Source organism: Pleurodeles waltl, chromosome 5, assembly GCF_031143425.1.
Source record: "Pleurodeles waltl isolate 20211129_DDA chromosome 5, aPleWal1.hap1.20221129, whole genome shotgun sequence".
Taxonomy (NCBI): domain Eukaryota; kingdom Metazoa; phylum Chordata; class Amphibia; order Caudata; family Salamandridae; genus Pleurodeles; species Pleurodeles waltl.
The window spans coordinates 1,145,669,649-1,145,690,134 of NC_090444.1; the positions used below are offsets into that span (position 1 = coordinate 1,145,669,649).

The 20,486-nt window shown below is 43.5% G+C and overlaps 1 protein-coding gene across 1 annotated transcript in view; it reads left to right on the forward strand.

Moving 5' to 3' along the window:
- Positions 1-3,040: 3,040 nt before the first annotated feature.
- Positions 3,041-20,486, forward strand: part of DCBLD1 (discoidin, CUB and LCCL domain containing 1) — a 205,572-nt gene continuing 188,126 nt past the window's right edge. The window contains exon 1 of the mRNA XM_069235368.1: positions 3,041-3,579. Within this exon, the coding sequence (XP_069091469.1) occupies positions 3,072-3,579 (508 nt within the window). The 5' untranslated portion in view covers positions 3,041-3,071. The remainder of the gene's footprint in view (positions 3,580-20,486) is intronic.

A 20,486-nucleotide genomic window follows, 5' to 3' on the forward strand; every position in this document is an offset into this window, starting at 1 on the left:
ATGCCCTCTCTGGTAAAGCTACGAGTCCTCGATCCTATCTCTCTTCTCCCTTTCTCTTGCACACCTGTGGTGTTCTGGATCTTCTCTGTCACACCCTTTCTTCTTTGGTCTTTCCCATTGTGGCGTTGTGCCACTTTCCTCTCTCCTCTCTGGGATCTTCTTGGTGATTGGCTCCCTGACTGGAGGGTCATCTCTTCCTTCCTCCTATCGTCACTTGAGGGCGCAGCCCTTTTGCCTCGAGACAGCGCAGTTGCAGCGCTTGCTCCTGCCTCCGGACGGTTTGCTTTGCAGTTGGTCACCTCTCCTGATCCTCTCCACGATGGGCCAACTGTGGCCATCTGGTGCTGCGGTGTGGCAGGCTGGTGCGACCGCTTCTCACTGGTGTTGCATCTCGCTGTCAGAGGGCTCTGTCTTTCTCTCGGGCTCCTGTTCGTGCTGTCAGGTTCGCCCATGTGGCCCTCATTGAACCTCTGACATAGTGCTCTGTCCTTCTTCCTGGGCGCCCTTTTTTGCTGGCACTGGTCATGCCCATTCTCCAGCCATGAGGTGGTGTCCTTCGCCACTGTGTGCATGTGCTGCTAAGCTTCACTTTGCGCTGATGTCCGACAGCTACTGGGGGCCTGCACAGCCCATAATTCTCCTCATCTCTCGAGAAGACTTGAGGCGGACTAACAGGGCGTGAGGCCTGTTGGTTTTGGCTGCCTTTGGTCTCATTTCTTGGCTGTGCTCAGGTAGATTGGTGAATCTGGCTCCGATCTCTGCAAGGGTGGTCAGTCTCTGTTGCTGGTGGTTCTCTTCCCTTTGTCAGGGTGACAAAGGTCAACATGTCTCTTCTCCATGTGTGGCCTCTCCACTCCACCAATACTCCTAAAAGTCCTCTAGGTGGAAGAAAGGGTCTTTATTTCTCCCCATTGTTGCAGCATGTGGTGACAGCCATTCACCCCAGGGGTGTGCCACATTCTCTGTATCAGGCTCAGGTACAGTCTCCTCTAAAACATGGGAGGTGGGAGAGTGGCTCCGTTTGTGCAGGGGACTGCAAAATGCATGTGCTTAGGTGAGTTTATTTATTTATTGTTGTTCCACAGGTGTCACTCAAAGTCTTCCTTTATTATGAGTCCCAGCAGCCTTCCTGGTGGTGCGGGGCTGTGCCGCCCTTCGCAGGCATTGCAGGAGACCCTGGCAGCTTTCTTGAAATGCAGGCATTGAAGCTCTCATACGGGCGTTGCATGTCTCTCCCCAGGGCACTGTGACTGTGGCATACGAGGCATACCGGTCTCTGTGTCAGCAGGGAGGTGTCAAGGGCACACTCTTCTCTAGCTGCTTCTCTCTCCATCGCAGCAGTGCTGTTCCCTGGGTGGGGTGCAGTGTGGGAGGGCAGCTGCTAGGTGGCGCTGTGACACCCTCTTCATCAGCGCTCAGCACACACTTGCAGGCTGCTCCTAGGAGCGTTCAGCGCAGCTTTGGAGGATGGGCAGACTGGACACCACACTCCTGGGGCTGAGATGTGGCCCACCAAGCCTGACAGCGGCTGCTCTCTCTGACTAGCAGGTGCATGCTGAGGCATCAGCGGTCTCCGTACACCCTGCGGCACTCAGCAGGTGGGTTAAACTCCAGAGGCGGTTAACTAATGAGCATGTCCTCTATTGGTACTCTGTCCTGTGCGCTGCCATTTACCTCTCCCAGGCGGCTTGTTGGAGATGACTAGTCTCTGCTGTCTTCCTCCTGCGAAGGAGAGGTTTCCCTCTCTTTGGGCTCCTTTGCACATATCCCCTGGCAGTCTGTCGCTATGGCGACAACCTCTCCTTCCATTGCAACCCTTCTTAGGGCAACACGGCCGGTGTAGTCCAACTCACTTGTCGCCATTGTAGTACTGGGGGCCCTATGCGCTCATGCTACTCACTGCATGACACGGACACATGATAAGCTTGGTACACCTGGCCTCAGGCACGCGCGCCCGGCCTCTTTTTTAGGGTTGAGCCTGCGTCGAATGCGGTTGCGCATGCATTTCGCTAAGTGAGACGCTTTAGTAATTAAAAAGGGCTCGGAGCCCTGTCCACGTCACGTCAATGTCTGTCATTGGCTTTTGGGCTTGCCTGTTAGAATGTGCTTGATTTCATTAGTTGAAGGCATGCACATGTCATGCCTTTTCCGGTGGATAGCCCTCCTCGAGCGCATCGACCAAGTACAGAAAACATGCGAGGCTCGCTGTTTTCTGTCCGGCTCGTGGGCTACTTTTTCTCTATTTTCCCAGCACGATCTCCCTTGGCAGAAGTCGAGCGCTTTACATAATATTGGCCCTGTTACACAGTTAATTGCATTTTTTTGGGTTACGTACATAAATGCACTTTTGCCGATAGGTTTCATTACCAGTAAAAAAGTCGGGTTAGGAGTTTACAACGCTATCAGCTCTAACACGAGAAAACGCGAGACCCATTGCATTGCAAATGCTTGTTTTATTTTCAGTCACCTGACTGGTGACGACTGTGATAGATGGGTGTGGGGTAAGTGTAGAAGCCAGCCCTCAGCAGAGTGGCTGGCGGAAACACTGGAATGTGTCCAGCAGGACACAAAAGTGGATAGTTTCTTAAGATTCTCTGTAAAAGTGATGGAACCAGGTATTATGCATTTTTAGAAGTGCAGCCTTCAGCTCTAAGGGAACATGTTCTACAAACACTAAGGGGTATCTGCTGTTTTGGCACCTTTCCAGTAGGTGCCTGGCAGATGATGGTGGAAAACACAGAACAGTATGAGACTTGTGATCAAACACAAGTGTTGGGAGGTGCAAGCTGTTTATTATTTTGGTGGTCACCGCAATGTAGATTAAAACATAGAAAGGTGTAATTTATAAAACATGTTGAAGTTATGCATACAAATGCGATCATTTACAAAGAAACAGTACAAATTTCTAATTTCTCTCAGGAGCGTAGCAACTATTGATGTAGCAGCACCGGAACACAGAGAGAGTGAGACATCCTTGCCATATTCTTGTCTAAAACGAGTGTGGTTTTGGTTCACACGTCCAGATCATGGGTGGGAGAGACTGCCTTTCCAGGGAGTATGAATCAGTCCTAATGAGTGAAGTGGGTGAACTCGTGGAGGATCCAGGTGGCGGCGAGGTACGCAGGGGCTCCTTTATTCTCATTCTCAGTCCTGTGCTCAGAGTCGTGCAGTATCCGCTCAGGACCGCCCCCTTGCTTGTGTTTCCCGCCCACAGTGCGAAAGGAGGAGCCTCGGGAGACGCTGGAAGTCTGCGCTGCTCCCGGGTGACAGCAAACGGGGAACCCAGAGCTGAACTCCCGCTGCACCCGGGTCCAAAGCGGGACTGGCCTGCTCCGGCGCTGCCACCAGGGTCCGCCGTCAGTCCCCTGGAAGGAGGGAGCAGCGGGCACGGGAGGAAGGCTGACAGGCACAGAAACAAGGGCCGGCGGAAAGTTAAACACTGCTGGAGCCTGGGAGGAGGAAGGAGCCTGCGCTTGAGGAACATGCTGCCACGGGGAAGCGCGGAAGGCGGACGGGGCCCCTGCCTGCTTCTGGTCCTGGGCGTGCTGCCTCTGCACTGCCTGCTGGCTGACACCTTAGGTGAGTCCATCCAAGTTCCCTGGTAGGGGGCGCGGGGGAGGGGGGGGGGTGCAGTACGTGTGTCGCTGGAGCAAAGTGCGGTTAGAGCGCGAAGTACTGCAAAGCGCTCCCCGGGGGCACCGTGTTCGTGGCACTGAAGGCGGTGAGTACCATGTTCTGGGTGCACTTGTCGCGCCAGAGGTGTTGAGGGCGCCTGAAGTGTTGGTGCAGTGGCAAAGCACGCCTCGCTGGGGGCAGATACAGTGTCCAAGGTGCTCGTGTAAGTGCATGCATCAAGTGCCTGATGGAAGTGGGTGCTGGCAGCGGTGGGTGTGATGCCCGGACCTGTTCTGGTTAATGTCTTGGGGCAGGCGCTATGTTGTGAGGCAGGGTGGGTTGTTGCTCTAGCGAGGACGGCGCTTTAGCCTTGCACAGGCTGTTTATTGTTATGTTTCCAAAGTCAGCAAAAAAGTGCCCGAGACAGGGAACTGAGGAAAACTGATAGAGAAGGGTTGTGAGCGGCCAGTATCCAGTATTCCGACCTGTCTTCGATGCAACAGAAAGATGCACGGAATCCCTCTCTGAAATTAACATATTGACGAAGAAGAAGCAGGTTTTTGTTGAGTTCGTTCCATGATATGTATTTACTTCACATGCTTTTAGTGTGATGTTTCTTTATCCGGATTTTTTGGCATGTTTGGGGGAAGTAGAAACCACGTCGTCATAGACAATTTACACGTGCGCTGTGCTCCGTGCTGCAGGTGACAAGTTACACATTAGTTACTATCCACCATCTCTGCCCATAACCCCCCAACCCCAATGTGCTTGGACGTCTGATGCAGACTTTTGTTGTATCTGAGCCGAGGCAGTAAGGTCATAATTAACAGGGCGAACCCTGCAAAGTTTTCCCTCGTTCAGTCTTGAGCCCATCAGATGTTCTACTCGGAGAGAGATTGACAGTTCCTCTGTATAACGATTCAGCGGGCATTCGCCGCCGTTGTTCAGTTGCTCCGTCATACCACTTTCAGAGAGATCTATGAGGTAGATCCAAACCCCAGTAAAACAATTTCTGTTATTTGAGAACAAGTTATTCAACATGTAGCAATTTAATAGAATAAGTCTAGTCACGGAAATGAAGCACGTGCATCCGAAGGATCAGAAGGCGCCTCTCACATGGCCTGACAGACTCACAGAATTTATTTTATGGTAGAGGGGATCACATATTGGGGGGCGGGCGGCGGAGGGGTAGTTTACTGCACACGGGAACTACTCGCCCTGGGAGTACACACAGCAGCCATGCTGTTTGCTACATACTGTTCAATCAATAAATAATGAAGCCGAGACACGTTTTAAATTCATAATGCTGTCCAAAGGGCTCGTTATTCAAGTGCCTTTCAAGTGCCTGTTTAAGAAATTATATTGTTTCCTTATTTTCCTAATACTAGGTGTAAGCGGGAGTAGTACGATAAAGTACAGGCGCAGACTTTTTTGTTGTTATAGAGCAGTGTATTTGTAGAATGTGCAAAGCGCCATGCATGCGTCGAGCCCACTAGTGTTGCAAAGTCCATGCTTTGTTTTCAGTGCTGCACTGAAACCTGCTCGTATTAACAACGCTTGTGTTTTTAATTTTATTTAAATTACCAGATAATGGAGCAAACTGCCCCCGGGTGTAAAACGCGTGTGTTCGTTAGGTACATTAATTGTTTTAACTCGAACAGCGCATCCAGATCAATTGGACCGTGTTTCACCCCCGGGCCGTTGAACGTGTTACTGTTTAATGTAACACAAGTGACACTTCCGGGCGCAGGCGATCTTACACTGTGGTGCCAAAGCAGCACGTCTGGACCCCACGCCAGGCAACATACAGGAAACCCAGGGAGGGAGAGCATGGTTAAATTGTCTTATCTTAAACATAGTATCTATTTTGTGGCTTGCAGATCTGTCTGCGAACTTTTTTTTGTATCACTGTGTTTTTGGCAGGTGTGTTTTTTTTTTCCAAGGAAAGAACTGCGTTTGAACATGCTTGACTAACATGTCTAGGCTAACATTTGTTTTTCATTTGGCTCGACGTTTTTTTTTTTTTTTTTTTTTTTTTTTTTTTAAAAAGGCAACGGCAGCTGGTGACTTTATTTAGAGTACAACGAGTTGTGCACAACTTTACTAGAGTAATTTTAAAAAAAAGAAATTAAAGGCCCTGGGCGGAAACTATAGCAGATTGCCCTAATGGCCTCTAAATAGGGCACGTGCATAATGCATAGATCTTAGCGGACGTTACCCAAGGGAGAACTGTCATCATTAGGTGAATGTGGAAAATGCCGAAACTTCCAGAATGTGATGCATGGCACATTCTACACATTTAGCCCTCGCTGAAAGCCCACTTCGGTATCTTCAGGGAGTATTGTATGCTCTCTTAGCACATGAGTACATGCTGCCATTCATCACAGGGTGTCTTAAGACGACTCCTCATGTTAGGAGTTTGCATTTGTCTCCAGTTAACGTTTTCACCACGAACCTAAATGTTTTTCTAAATTGCCACTTAAACGTTTATTTTCTCTTCCACCCCCTTCCCATGTTAGAATTGTTGGCAGAAAAGGGCTGCCTTCTAAACTTAGAATGCCCATTTTGTGTGGAATACATTCAAACCTAGTTGAGAACATCATTGGAGGCTTTGGGAGCCCCATTTCATGAAGATTTCTTATTGTCACCTTTTGTCGTTGTATTTAATATAGCGCTTACAACCCCTGACGAGGCGTCGGGTAGCTTAAATCATTTGCACTTTTGATAATAATTCAGGATTCAGTTCAGATGTTGCGTACTATTCGGAAATGTTTTTTTTGGGGGGGAGCACTTCAAAATATTTTTGTCTGGGGTCTTTCACCTCTTGTTTCTTTGACTTTTCGGTTTAATTAATATTCACCAGAATCATCACAAAAGGTTTCTGTATATGATTCCTTTACATTGGTGTCTTTAATTGGGGCTCTATCGAATATATTATGTAATTATTGGTTTGAGCATTTTGGTTCCTAACTTCATTAATATGTTTACACATTTTTTCAGCCCTGAAGAAGTCGCTCGGGATTTTATAAGAATTTCCCTTGACGAAACACGTGTTGGCTGTAACTTTATTACCACGGATGGTTCTCAATTTTCCACAGATCTTTGATGTTTGGCTGTACTAGATTGGATAATTTAATTTGGTTATAATTGTATTACTACGGAGGGTTTTCTAATTTATGTAGATTTTTAATTCATGTTTGTTGTGATTGGATAATGTAAACTTGAATTAAAAGTGTATGTTCTTTTCAAGACTACGTTTTGAACTTAAGGTAATGTACTATTCCTGTGAGTGGAGTGCCGCACATATTATTATTCGGAAATGTTATGTTACGCAGGTTTGGAGAGCGCTCTATCAACCCGGAGGAGATCCTGGCACTGAGCAGGTGTGTGTCTAGCCAGTCCAAGAGCTTAGTGGGACTACTCAAAAACCCAGGTATTCAGCTTCTTGTGGAATTCAAGAAGTGAGGAGGAGGCTCTTGTATGCAGAGGCAGGCCGTCCACGCTTTAGGAGCCATGCAGGAGAAACAGCCCGCCAGATCTGTTTTTCCGTACTCGTGGGATGTGTGTGGTGAAATGGCTCCAGCTTTTTTAGTTCTGTTCATATAGCCCTTAATTTGGTCATTATGTCAAAGCAATGACAATTATAGAAATCTTATGACAACATTAGTGTTTCAATACAGATCTACCAATGATTTAGATGAAGCTTTGCACCAACTTGTTTTCAGAAAAGCGAGCACAACTCTACTGCAGTTCTGTAAGTTAGATAGCTGTTTATGCTTATTTTAATTATACAGAAATGCTGCCATAATTACAGTTGTGTGCTTTTATGGTTATAGTTTCCTACCTCAATCCTATATTTGAATGAGTGCTGCTGTCTTCCTTTTGACAAATGCTGAAGGTTTGTGAGTGATTTGTACATGGATTATTGCATTTTCCTGTCTCATGGTTTTACATCTAACCAAGGTGCTTTGAAAATATCAGCACCTTAAAAGAAAGGTGGATAAGTTTGTCTGAACAGTTGTGTTGTTAAAACTATTCATATTTTAGCAGTTGCACATCAGCGTATTATGCTAAGGTCATCCTCTTGCATTTTCTTGTAGTTGGAGACTGTGCTGTGGAAATGGACTTCCACTTCTAAGTCAGTTGTGTTCTAAAGACAGATGCTTTGGACACCGCATTTCCCGTTCTCTCAAATATTCATGGATAAGCGACGACTTCATGCGCGTCTCTTAAAGAAACAATGTTTTATTGTGTGTCCTGGGCAACCTGGTAAGTGAGATGTTGTGGTTAGGTTGCTGGTTGTGCCTCATTTAAGTTGTCTGTTGTTGTCCATGTAGCATGTATGACCAGAGAAGCATTGTTTCCACATTTGGATGTGGGCTTGTCTGCCTGAGTGATCTTGTGGATAGGTTTTTGTGCTATCTGACCTTTTGTGGAGCTTTTTGTAGGGCCGCCTGGCCTGAATGGTGATGTGGCCAGGTTGTTGGCTGTTGACCTTTCTGACTCAGAATCATGCTGTCGCCTGGTTAAAAATCCACCTGACTCAGGTCAAATGAATTGAAATGTTGATTTATATAGAGCGATGTACCATCCGTGAGGGTCTCATGGCGCTGTCCCTGGGTACAGGGAGATTAAGTGATTTGCCCAGAATCACAGGTGGCTCGGTTGTTTACTCTGAGCTGTTCAAACTGGAGTGGTGGTGTGGCTAGGGTGATGGACTGTATGACTTAATGGTATTGTAGATGGATTACTGGCTGAGAGCCCATTTGCCCATACTGTAGTTCTGGGTAGGTTGTTAGTCTGTTTGGCCTAAGTGAGGTTGATGATGGTTTGTTGCGTTGAGCCAGTCTGACTTGCGAGAAGGCGTGATTAGAATTTTTTGGCCTATTTGTCCTGAGTTGTAACTCTTGATTCTCAACGTACCAACATTTTCTGATCCTCCATCAATCATTTGATCACACCCTGCCTTGGTTTGAGTGCCAAAGAATCATGTTAACTCTGATATTGCCCAGTATATGAAAAATGTGACATTTATATTTGCACGTTGTCTTGAGTGACACTCGGGGAATCTGTAGGAACCTTCTCTTCCACTACTGTAGTTATATACCTTAAGTGGTTTCCCAACATTGCTATGTCAAAGAATGCCACTTCTTTTTATAAAGCCCACCTGTCTGCTTGGTTACTGCTAGGACTGCATTGTGTCATAGAGCCTTGCTCTTAGAAGAGTGTAACTTTTCTGCAAGACTTCATGGAGTTTGTTTAATTGTTTTAGGGTTCCTCGCATTTATGTGCTGTGACTAAAAGGTGACACCACTCCGGTTTAGGCTTAAATACAGGAAAACATGTTCTGTTGCGAGACTTGATAAAGACAACACCTTCCTCCAAAGGAGGGTAACTCTCGCGACTTGCCTGTCTTTAAGACTGCCATTTGTGACTGTAAGTTACTCCAAGGATTGCTTTTCGAGGTAACGCCTGAAGCGAACATAAGATGGTACATCATCGTTTATATCGAAATCTATATAAAATAACAAAATCTCCTAAAGAATTAAAGCATCAGATCCTGATAGATATGTTTATAAAAATGTTCATCATCTGGAAAATGAGTGGAATGCAAAACTGTTGTTAATATTTCTTGCAAATATTTGTCTTTGAAGGACTTAGTCAAGTCAAATGTTTCATATCGGGTTGTTCAGCAAAAGCTTATGCAGCAGATATATCAAACCACGATTTTTTGGTGGCCCCTTGTGGGTGTCAAACATGCTCAACAGACGAACGGCGAGGCTATCGGAGAGCTAGTCTTTTATGATTAAACTATACAACCCTGTGGCATTGTGGGGATTCAGTAAAGCAACACTTAGAAGCCACGTGCGTTGCTCTTTTAACCCCAATAAGTAGTCACTCGCTTTTACCTAACTATATTCCAAACATAATATTGCAGTTAACATTGATGTAAGCAGAAGTGACCAAGCTTTTCGATTTTGCCTGAGAAAATATCCCAGTAGTTTGACATCACCCCCTAACAATAAACATGCAAATTCAATATGCCTGACTTAATTTCTCCTTGCTGATAGGGACGTCTGCCTCTCCTGCCAAGAGAGTAGTTGGCTTGTATGTCAGATAACAAATAGTGGAGGCGGTGGATAGTTTGGTGACTGAAAAACGCTGCTCTAAAATGGCTAGTGTTAGTTGAGAGTCTGTGATGGGAATGAGATTGTGTAATGGCTTCACGTCTTTCCTTTGCCCCTTTCACCTTCTTGGTCAAGGTCCTCTTAAGTGCTTCCACTCTGCGCAACAACATTGGTTGGTTTTGAGGTTTGCTTCAAAGTAATACAGGGGCGTTACTGTCATGCTGGGGGAAGTCACAGTCGTGTTCTCTATTGACTTGGCGTCGTTTAGAAATGGTGAACCATTAAGGAATCAATTTCTAACTCATTGTGTGACTAACCGTGATTTCTGTCCACTTGCTTTGCTGTCAGCAGTCCACAGCTGATCATACAAGTCCACAGGCCTCTCTCTCCTTAAAGCCAACGTCAAATTTTGTAAAGCAATGCCTTGAGATTGCAAATGGCTGTCAACATATGTGACGTGCCTCTCAGCCATGTTGAGGAACATTGTTTAGAACAAGGGTGATAATTAAACCCCGCTCTTCTTCCAAGGGCCCATTTCTGAGCACAGGGGTATCTACTATGTAGTACATGCTCAAACTTTAATTAAAAGCAATATTTGATTGGTTTCTACCCTTTTCTCTGCTTATGTGAAGACTGAAAGGCAAGCCACAGCTTGCTCAGTATCAAATGGCAAAGGTACTGTGTTCAGAGGGATCTGCTGGCCCCAAGGCAGACATATTCATCAACTTGACTTTTTGCAGTATATGTAGTTTTTCTGCTAGTTGCACCATGCAGTGAAACTAGCTGCGACAATCGATCAGAGCTATCTCAAATTGAATAATATTTACCGCTTATATGATCAGTATACTTGGGCAGACAGGCACTGGTCGAGATCAACCACTGTTTTCCTGCGGTCACTGATAACTTTCTTGTGCTGTACACCTGTTTGTGAGCTCCTTCTTTAAACAAAAGACCTAAAGCCCTTTTCATCCTTAAAGTTTTAGTCTTTTCTTGACCCAGTAAGAGTTATTTTGGGCACCCCAGCAGAAAATACTTCTCAGCATTTAAGATGTTTACATTGCACCTAATATTCTAATGGGAAAGACGTTTTGGCAATCTATGGGCTTTATGTTTGACACTGAGGCAGGTCTCTGTTAAGTGGCTATTGAAAGGCGCTGTGATCCATGGTGTTTTCACGGTGTATAATCACCATTACTCTATACTGACGGGACGTGTCCCGTTACCTCTGCAGCATCCTATTGAGCCATGTGATACTAATGCATTGAGCATACGTCTTTTCTTTCATAGTTCAGAAAGTGTTGCTGTCCATATTTAACACGTGTTTGCTACCCAGCGGCACCCTTCGGATAAGAACCATTGTAAAGCTATTGCCGGTTCCACTTTTAAGTCACATGCTCACAGTGAAGGATGTAATCTACACAATTTAGACTTTCTTTGTAGAGGAAGTAGGAGTTATCACTGTTCCTTACATTGATTGTCTATGCTCAGTAAAAACATTTCTGAACAATGGCCTGAAGCGCTCCTTGATGTTTTGTGCTAACCATTGGAGTATCTGTGGAGAAGGTCAAAGATTGTTGGTTTCCTCTTGACCTAAGCAGGCTAAGAAATTCACACCCTGAAAGCTTTGCCGGGATTCCTTCCAACACTCATCTTTTTTTGAGGAATTTAGTGAAGTGATTTGAATTCCGAGTTGTAGTAGCACAGAATGGAACAGGAAGGGCTTACTATGATGAAATAGTAATGGTAATTTGTTGAGAAGATGGAATAAAAATGGGAATCAAACACTACAGTGTAATGCGCTTATTTCAAAATTGCATTTATTTGGTCATCACAGCCAAGTATCACGTCATTGCCTGCATATGATCTTTTATTCGAATGTTTGGTCAGAATCTTTAATGTTAAAAAATTGTTCCCCTCCAAGGAGTCTGCGCATCACTGCTGCTACTGCTTGCACTCCTCATTCTGGAGTGAAATCTGTAGGATGTTCATTGGAGATTTACCTTTTACTTTGGGTTGATAAAAATACAAACAAATACCGTTGAATTTCTCTCTCAGGAAATGTTCATGGTGCTAAATTACAACCCACTGATGCATTTGTGTCTTTCTGAAATTATCTGAGGGGTTTTTGTCCACAATTTGAATGTGCAGGTTTCATGCCAGTACTTGTTTTGCTTATTTTAGGAGACACTCTCGAAGTGTTGTGCTTGCCATTGGTTGGATGGGTCTTTTTGAGTGTTAGTATATTGGACAGCTTGTTAGATACTGTGTTTCCTTTGAGCCAATGGAAACGTTTATATTGGAGTCAAGGCTAGTGCACACATGAATAAAGCGCATTGATGGGTTGCAGCCGCCTGAAACATTCAGGGCAAAAAAAAATATCGATTTGTACTTCTTCAAAACCTTTCTGTTGGTAGTTTTATAAAAAAACTTTTCATTTGTTCTCCATTTCACATAACCCCGCATTGTACGCAAACTTATTCTGTATAATCTTTAAACCATTTGTATTTAATTTAATTTTATAAATGTTGTATTCTATTATTGCAGTCATTTAGTAAATGCTTTGCATAGGAACATTTTCTGCTTGAGAAAAATACTTTTTCCTATGAAGAAATACTTCTACAGTTGGGATGTATGGCTGTGTTCCTTAACTTTTATCACCATAAAAGACACCTGCTCGTGTCTTGAGGTTTGTAGTAGGAGAGATTTCTTGTGGTTATTAGGCGGGAAACAGTATTCAAAACATTTTACATATTTTTTCTCACATTGACACGCTATGCAAAACCTCTTCTAACCCCAAAATAGGATCCTGCAAAAATCTGGTATGTTAGTAGAATGCTATTAAAATCCATCTGGGTTTGCACATGTCCCTCTCCAGATTCAAAGCATTCACATTAGCAAATTCATCTTTGTGTTCTAAAGTTCAGTTAGAGGCTTGCAAAGGATTTAGTCCATTGCGTTTACATTTTGCTATGATCTAATGCAGTAGTAATTGGAATATAAGTGTGTTAACGTAGTGACTACATCTACAAGATGCAAAACTTTTGTCATGTACTTTTTGAAGCCATTGACCGAAAGAGGTCCACGTATGCCCTTACCTGTTTGAGGATTGTGACCCTTGCGTTGTAATGACACGATAAAGGGAATTAAGTAATTGAATAAAATAGATAGGTATACTGATATAGCAAGAAGAGGAAATTGGAACAGAGGAAGATGGTTAGAGAGGGTGAAGTGGAAGAAGACTGAATGGTTCTTTTTAAGGGGATAAAGACAAGGAACCAAAGGCAAGTGGTGGAAGAGAAGGTGCTGCACAATGGTGGTGGAAAAGAGAAGGAGAGGCAGTGAACAGGTGAGAGGAGTAACTAAGTCAAGCAAAATAAGATAATAGAAAAGGGAGGAAAGTCGAACAGTAGCTAGTAAGGGATGTGCAAAATAGGTGCGGGTAGCTGAGAAGAAATGCATGTAAATGTGTAAAGAGGGGACTGTGATATGTCTAAAGATGGGAGCTAGGGAGCAAGTGGATTGTCGCACTGTCTACATTCTTCCATAATGTTCAGTCAGGTAGTTGAAGTGACTGATGAGAAAGGCCAGTGCCTTAAGATCCCATTTGTTTCTTTGCGACCCTTGTCTGCAGTTTACTTAATGCCCTTTTAAATTGTCCATAGAGTTGTGACTGAGACTTCATTCTGTTTATCCTGTCTGTGTTTCTGACGTTTTTGGGGTATTCCATTGGTTGCATATTGATGTGGACCGATATTCAAGGCACTGATTCCCATCACGCATTGGATTGCAACCATGATACATGGACCACTTGAAAGGAAAAAAATAATTCTTGTAACTTTGGTATGTGGAGTTTTTCTGAGGTTGGGTATGCCGTGCGCTAAATTGAGAATGAAAAAGTGTATCTTCTGGTACCAGGCTGTTAGCTCTACAAAAGAGATTTAACAGCTCTCATTTAATTAAAATGACTTTTTTTTTAAATAATTGACACAAAGCTCCCTCTAAATAAGATGAAGAATGCAGACCAAAGCATCGTCTCTTAATTCAAAGTGAAACGCTTCTGGTTGCTAATTTATTTTTTAACTCAAATTAACCTTGTGATCTCTTGGTTTTTAATCGTTTAATTTGTACAGAAGATATAATCAGATGGCTCTCCCTTTTACAAAGTGATGGAGGCTCATAGTTTTTTTGTACTACTATTGGGACTACGTCTCATAGTTCTGTTTGGAGCCACGGTCTTCACAAATTGCTGGTAAGGCAGTACTCGGGAGCCGGTTTGATTTCTGGTTTGACAACCAAACCCCATATTGTCTCATACAATCAAGTCTACTGTGATTGTAAGTTGAGAAGCTATCTGAATACAGATAATACTTTGTTGTAAAAAAGTGAATATGTATGAGCATTTCCTTCCTGCTCAGCCATATGCATTTTTGAAGGCTGCAGCCTTGCCCGAAGAAAATCTGACTATTCTCGTTAGGACATGTTTGATGTTATATCAGTTAATATTTGGTTAAATGACGGTTTCTCTAATATTCTGCGTATAGTTATCCATTCTGTTCACGAATAATCTACTTCCCTCTGAGTATTTCAAATTTTCGCTAAGCCTCATTTTAATGTGTGATGTCTTGCTAGTGCTGTTTCTCTTTAGCTCCCTTTTTTGGAGCTCAGTCATTGCTTCAAGACAAAGGCCTTTTGAGTATTGTTTCAAATCCTAAATCAGAAAATGAAATATTAGTAATTTGCTCTCAAAACAGGTGTTGTCAGTGCCTGTTAAATGAGAAATAATACAATAATCTCATTGGCATTTTCCACTCAGTACCAGATACATAACAGGCAATTTGTGAGCCCACGTCATCCACTGGCTGTCTTGCATTATGTCAGATGGCTTTTAGTCTGATCACATTTGCACAGGTACCTGAAAAAAGTGCACTTCTGTGTCTGGGCTGGTGTACCTGGGCTGCTGGATCACTTTTTTGTTTTTAAAAATGTTATGTTTTTGCGGTTGTTAACAAAAGGTAAATAATAAATAAAAAAAATGCACCTGCCAATGCCAGACCCATTGGATTTACCAATATTTGTCCGATAGTATGGTACAGTATTTATTATTATAGAGGAGCATTGATTCCTCAATCACCTCTTTAGTCAGAGCCACTTTTTTTTTTTAAATTGCTTTCTTACTCTGCACATATAAACCCTGAAAGTAAATCACTCATTGCAGGATGCCCTGCATTTCAAATTTAGCTCACAAAATTAAATCAGTTTGATATAATGTAGCCACATTAATTCATAATTTACGCCTACTATTGAGAAATGGTTCTGTGATTATATGTGCTCATGTTTAGCTGTAACTGATAAACTTTATTGCTACAAAGTGGGGAATGCAGCTGTTCTAGTGGTTGTGAATCATAGTTTGATATTGTTGACACTGTTCTCTCACTGGACCGTTATTGTTTGTACTTTAGTTTTAGATGTCAGTGTTCCTCTCCTCTTATGAATTTCTCAGTTCTATGCACCGCTTAACTTTGTTCTACTGTAGCTTTTGTTTCCTGGCATCCAATGCAGCATATTTGTCTAAGGGGTGCTGTACAGGTAACACACTCCAAATCATGAAGGTGTATAATGTTGCATCACTGCAGGGCCCACTTGTACCACATCACCTGGATTGAACATAAAACGGTGTATTATCCCTCTTTCCTCTAGTCCTAAAAACTCAACCCAGCACTCAGTGACATCAGATACTTAAGACCGATCTCACCATACAGCCAATATGCAGCTCTTGGTCAACCTAACTGGCCCCACCCAGATTTTTTTGTGGCCTGTCCATAGTGGCTGTTGGAGGTACAGCTCCTTTACTGGGTTCAGAAGTGTTTCTTGACCAGATGTGATGGCCTATTGCTACTGTCTATTCGTAAAAAAGTGTAACATTTCTATCCAGGAGAAGGCATTAAGCCTTGGGAGAATTAGGGTGGAGTGATGGTGGACCTACACAAATGGGTGGCCAACCCCTAGACGCCCCTCCACAAACACCCTCGTTATGCAGTTGACCCTGACTCTTTTAATGAGTGTGCCAGTGTTTTTAAAAAAAATTGTATTTTTCTCAAGGGCCTGTGCTGCATCACCTGGGAAGTATTTACCTCGGCCAAGCTTGTGGCTGCCTCTGAGAATGTCACCCACCAGCCTTTGACCCACCCACAACTCTGTATGGTTGTTTTTGCGAACATGATCAGCAGATGCATTACCAGTGGACTCCCAACCCACCACCAACCCAGTTGTACCAACTGAAGTGATGTCGGCACCCAGGTTTGACCCCCAAAAGGTAGATGTTCAAATGTAAATGACCACATTGTCAAGCCTACATGTAGGTAAGATTAAAGGCTGGCTTCCTAGAGAAGGAAGCTTGAGGGAAAAGTGGAGCCGGGTAAATTTCCAATCATGTCAATGGTACATGAAGGTGACAGGAAGAAAAATACCTGTAGGCAAGTCTCTTGGTTTCAGAAGTACCAATATATTGGTAAGGTGCACAGTCACCATAATGATATCCGGTTTTAAGAAGTGCACTCAGGCAAGGGCCATTCTACAACTATTTTTCTCCTGGTTACTTTTTCAAATGAAGGCTCTGTTGGTGCCATCTTTGCATCCAAACCAAATTTGTAATGTCTTTCTTTGTCTCTGTGTCAGACTTATACTATTAATTGTATGACCAGGTTGTGGATATTTACGGGGCAGTGCTATTTAACATGAGTAGAAGGACAACAATGGTACAGAATTAGTGTTACGTGCTGACAATCTGGAGGTGACTGAAAGTCAACTGTGTATCTGGGTGACTGCTCTGTTGTTGCTTGTGTGTATTTGGTAAAGAGAAGTTTTTCTTTGTAAACCTAGGTTGTCAAGTACGTGCTCCACCTACATGTCAAAGACTAGGGAAGACATTGAAAGGACAATCCCTGCACATGCATTAACAGTTCCCTTGTTTAAGTTTGTAGACATCTCATAGTGGACTCTGATGTAGTTGTCAACCAGGAGCAAGAAAAGCATTCATCACCTTAATGTGCGCTTTGGGAATGGAATGCAATGGACTCTGTGTAGGAGGATCTCATAACCAAGAGAAGAAAGACCACCCATCTTCATTGTCAAAAAGCTTTTTCTGTACTAGCCAGGTATGGACAGAACTACCATTAAAGAATTATGTTTTAATAAGCTCCTACTGGAGTAGTAGCATCTAATTTCAACACCTTTGGCAAAGGCAAGGAAGGTGCGTTTTTTGCAAATAGTTCAGTGGCTAGTGCAAGGTGTTTTTTGAATTGGACATTTTTTAGGCTGCAGGGGTCTGAGATTAACATCGTTTCTTGGAAAATTAACAGTTGGCTCTACTCCAAAGTACTTTGTGACCTTAGATGATAATGCACGGGAGACTTGCACCACTCTGATAGAAGTATAAACATTGGTACCTTTAGAACAAAACATTTCTATATGTAAACATAAGGCTAGGTGACCTTGGGAGGGTTTACTCACTCGTGACGATGGATCTGTACACTGGCTCTACCATTTAGTGAATATGAGGAGTAACTTGTCCAACTGTCTCAGTAGACCTAACATGGGGTTTTATGTGAGTGAAATAGAGGCTCATCCTAGTGGACCATGGTGATGCTGCAGCTTCCTTGTGGGGCCTCTGTACATATGGCCCTGTGTTGTTGTGAATGAGAGTCTGCATGTATATACAGTCGTAGGAGAGTAGACTACCGGCATGTTGGTAGCACCAGGGAAGCTCGGATGGCAACACTGTGGTTTCACCAACATACAGGGAATTTACAAGTGAATGTGAAGCTATCGTCCAATATGGAAAGTATGAGCTGGGGGGGCAGCTCTGTACCCAGTCAGGAACTAGCTGCAAGCATGTATTTTCCTGTCCACTGTGCCTGCATTACAGTGGGCAACTGGATGGTGCGGCTATTGCACCCCATGATGCCCCTTTTTCAGTCTCTCTGCCACGAGGTGGCCTCCAATCTCCGGAAACTAGATCAGATGGCAGGGTATCCAAACACTGCAACAACAAATTTTTAAAATAAAGCAAACAGTAGTGAGGAGGGGGGATGAAATTCTCTTCTAGATATCCATTTTGATTACAAACATTCCTGAATGTTTATGATCAAGCTTTGGCCATGTTTGTTCCATAAATATGTAGGACTGAATAATTTTTCATACATCTTGTTACACGAGGTTTTCAGCCTAAATTGCTGGTGGTTCCACTATTTTCTTGTACCAAAAACTCTGAGGTCATCCGAATGCTTGGAAACCTTACCTCTAGCTCTCATAAAAAAAAAAAAAATGCTGTTGTGCTTAAAGGTATCACTTTTTAATGTAAGCTCACTTTTTAGTGCATTGAGCCATCTTGTGCATTATCATGTGTGAGTATTGTGCATCTTGACAGATGTTGAAAATTACAACAGGGACATAAGGAGGTATCACCAATATTGGTCCTGCATCAGGCTCATTTCCATCCCCTGAAGGTTGGACCGGAAACTGCTTCATAAAAGATGAAAGAAATGCCAGACTGGTACAGGGCTTCCGTGTCCTTCTATTCAGACCCATCTGTCCCATCCTGTGCAGTTAATGTGTATCCCCTTTGTTAATGGCACCAGTCAAGGTTAGAAATCCAGTTCACTTTTTAAAGACCTAATTTGTTGGCCTATGCCTCCACTCGTTGGACATGTGTGTTGACATGGTTCTAGTATCTAGTTTGTTCATTGTGCTAGTAGTTACTGAGGTGGTGCAGATGAGGAGCAACCTAACAAAAGAGGCCTTGTCTACTTCATATGAGACCCAAGCCAAAATCGCCACCAAGAGCTGGCTGCTTGAAACCTGTAGTCCCTTTGCATTTAAGTGCTTAGATTTGCCCATTTGGCTATTGGGCACCTTGTTTTGTAAAAACTGAAAGACCTTGATAAGATGTAAGCTTGCCAGACTTAAGGTTACATAGGTTCCTTTACTCACTCTGCTTATAAAACACCTGCATACACTTCCCTAGATCTGGGCTGTCACTTGCTTCCTGCGCCTCAACATAGGCAAGCACAAGGCGTGATTTCATGTTGCACATTCCTCCTTACACTGTTTGGTTCATTAAGGTGCAGCTCTATGGAATGTACTTGTATATCAGAAGGTGCAAATTTTGAACCAGTAAGGTATCTACATAAGCAGTATGTATAAGGCATCCAGAGATGATCAATTATTTTAGTCAGTGCATTCATGCCTGCTGCATCATGTAAAAGGGCCCTTGTCCTTAGCCCATAGCAAAGACTGCAAACAGAAGAATAAATATCTATCTTTACATTTGGCAAATTCTGCAGCAGTCATTGGTAGACACAAAGAAAGGTAAAAGGAAAATAAACAAAAATGGCAGTCAATAGGTCTCGCCCACGAAACAAGAGCTATTGGCTTTGTCGGTGATTTTTAGTCATGTTGTACAGCAGTGCGGCAGCCGTGCAGCATTGATAAAAGTGGGGGAGTGCCAGATAGGAGTAACACGAAGAGCAAATGAGGGGTCAACATGGACATCAGAGGGAGTGGAGGAAAAAGCACCATGATGCAGCCAGTAGTATGTTATGGCACTGGGGGTGTGGGGGGAGTAGGCAAGCAGCATCACGGACAACGGAAGGAGGGAGGGTAGCTTAGAGCAAGCAGCTCAAACGAAGGAAGAAGGCTGGGTTGTGGAATGCAGTATAGTCAGTGGAAAGAGGTCAAGTGGGGCCAAGCAACACCGACGAGGAATGGAGGAAGGGAGGGTGGGTGAAGGCAAGCTACATGGACTAGGAAAGTAGGTAGGGCTAAGGGAAGAAGCATATGAGGGAGCCAGCTGACAAAGACGCACTCTGGTGGAGTACTTAAATGCATGGAAAAAAGAATTGTCAGCGGAAGGGCACAAGTAATGTGTCCAAGGTTTAGGGGAGGGACAAACACACAGAGGAAAGAGTCAACGTTACTTAAAAGAAGGGTGGTGGTTGATGCTACTTGTTGCACATCTAAAAACACTCGGAAGTCTTATATCATCTGTTAATTAGTGCAAATGGTGCCATCCTGGTACGAAAACCCAACCACCACGGGTTTTAGAAGTACACAAGAACACAAGTGGAACACGCGGAACCACCTATGTTACGTGCTATAGATACAAAATGCAGGGGAAGAAAAGCAAGACCAGGGCACTCCAAAGTCAATAATAAGTCCATGTAAGTCAAGTTGCCGGAGATATTTTATTCCTTTGTAGACGGCAAAAGGAAATAGTGTTCAATAAGTATAAACGTCCATAAATGACACAACAGAAAACAGCCAACACGTGTTTCGTCCTATCGGACTTTTTCAAGGCTCAGAAACTATGGTAAGGACAAAAGCTGCCCGAAAAATGCTTCTGTTGAATTTCAAACCAAGTCGTCCTATATCAAAAATAGAATATTTCAGTACGGACGTTTGTAGTGTGGTAAAAAACTGTGAGTTTCCAAAATTGAAGAAAACTAGCGTTCAGTGTATCCTCAAAATTGAGAAGGAAATATACTGTAGGATTGAAACTGGACAAATATCTGTATGTATACACTGAGGAAAGACGCCTACAGCAACTGACCAATAAGAAGCATGCAAATGAGTGTGACAGTGAAGCCAACCAATGGTAAGCAATGGCATATTTAATGTACTTACACATCCCTATTAAAGAAGTATGCCATGCCCCCAGGGCTGGTAAATAAAATTCTACAAGTGAGC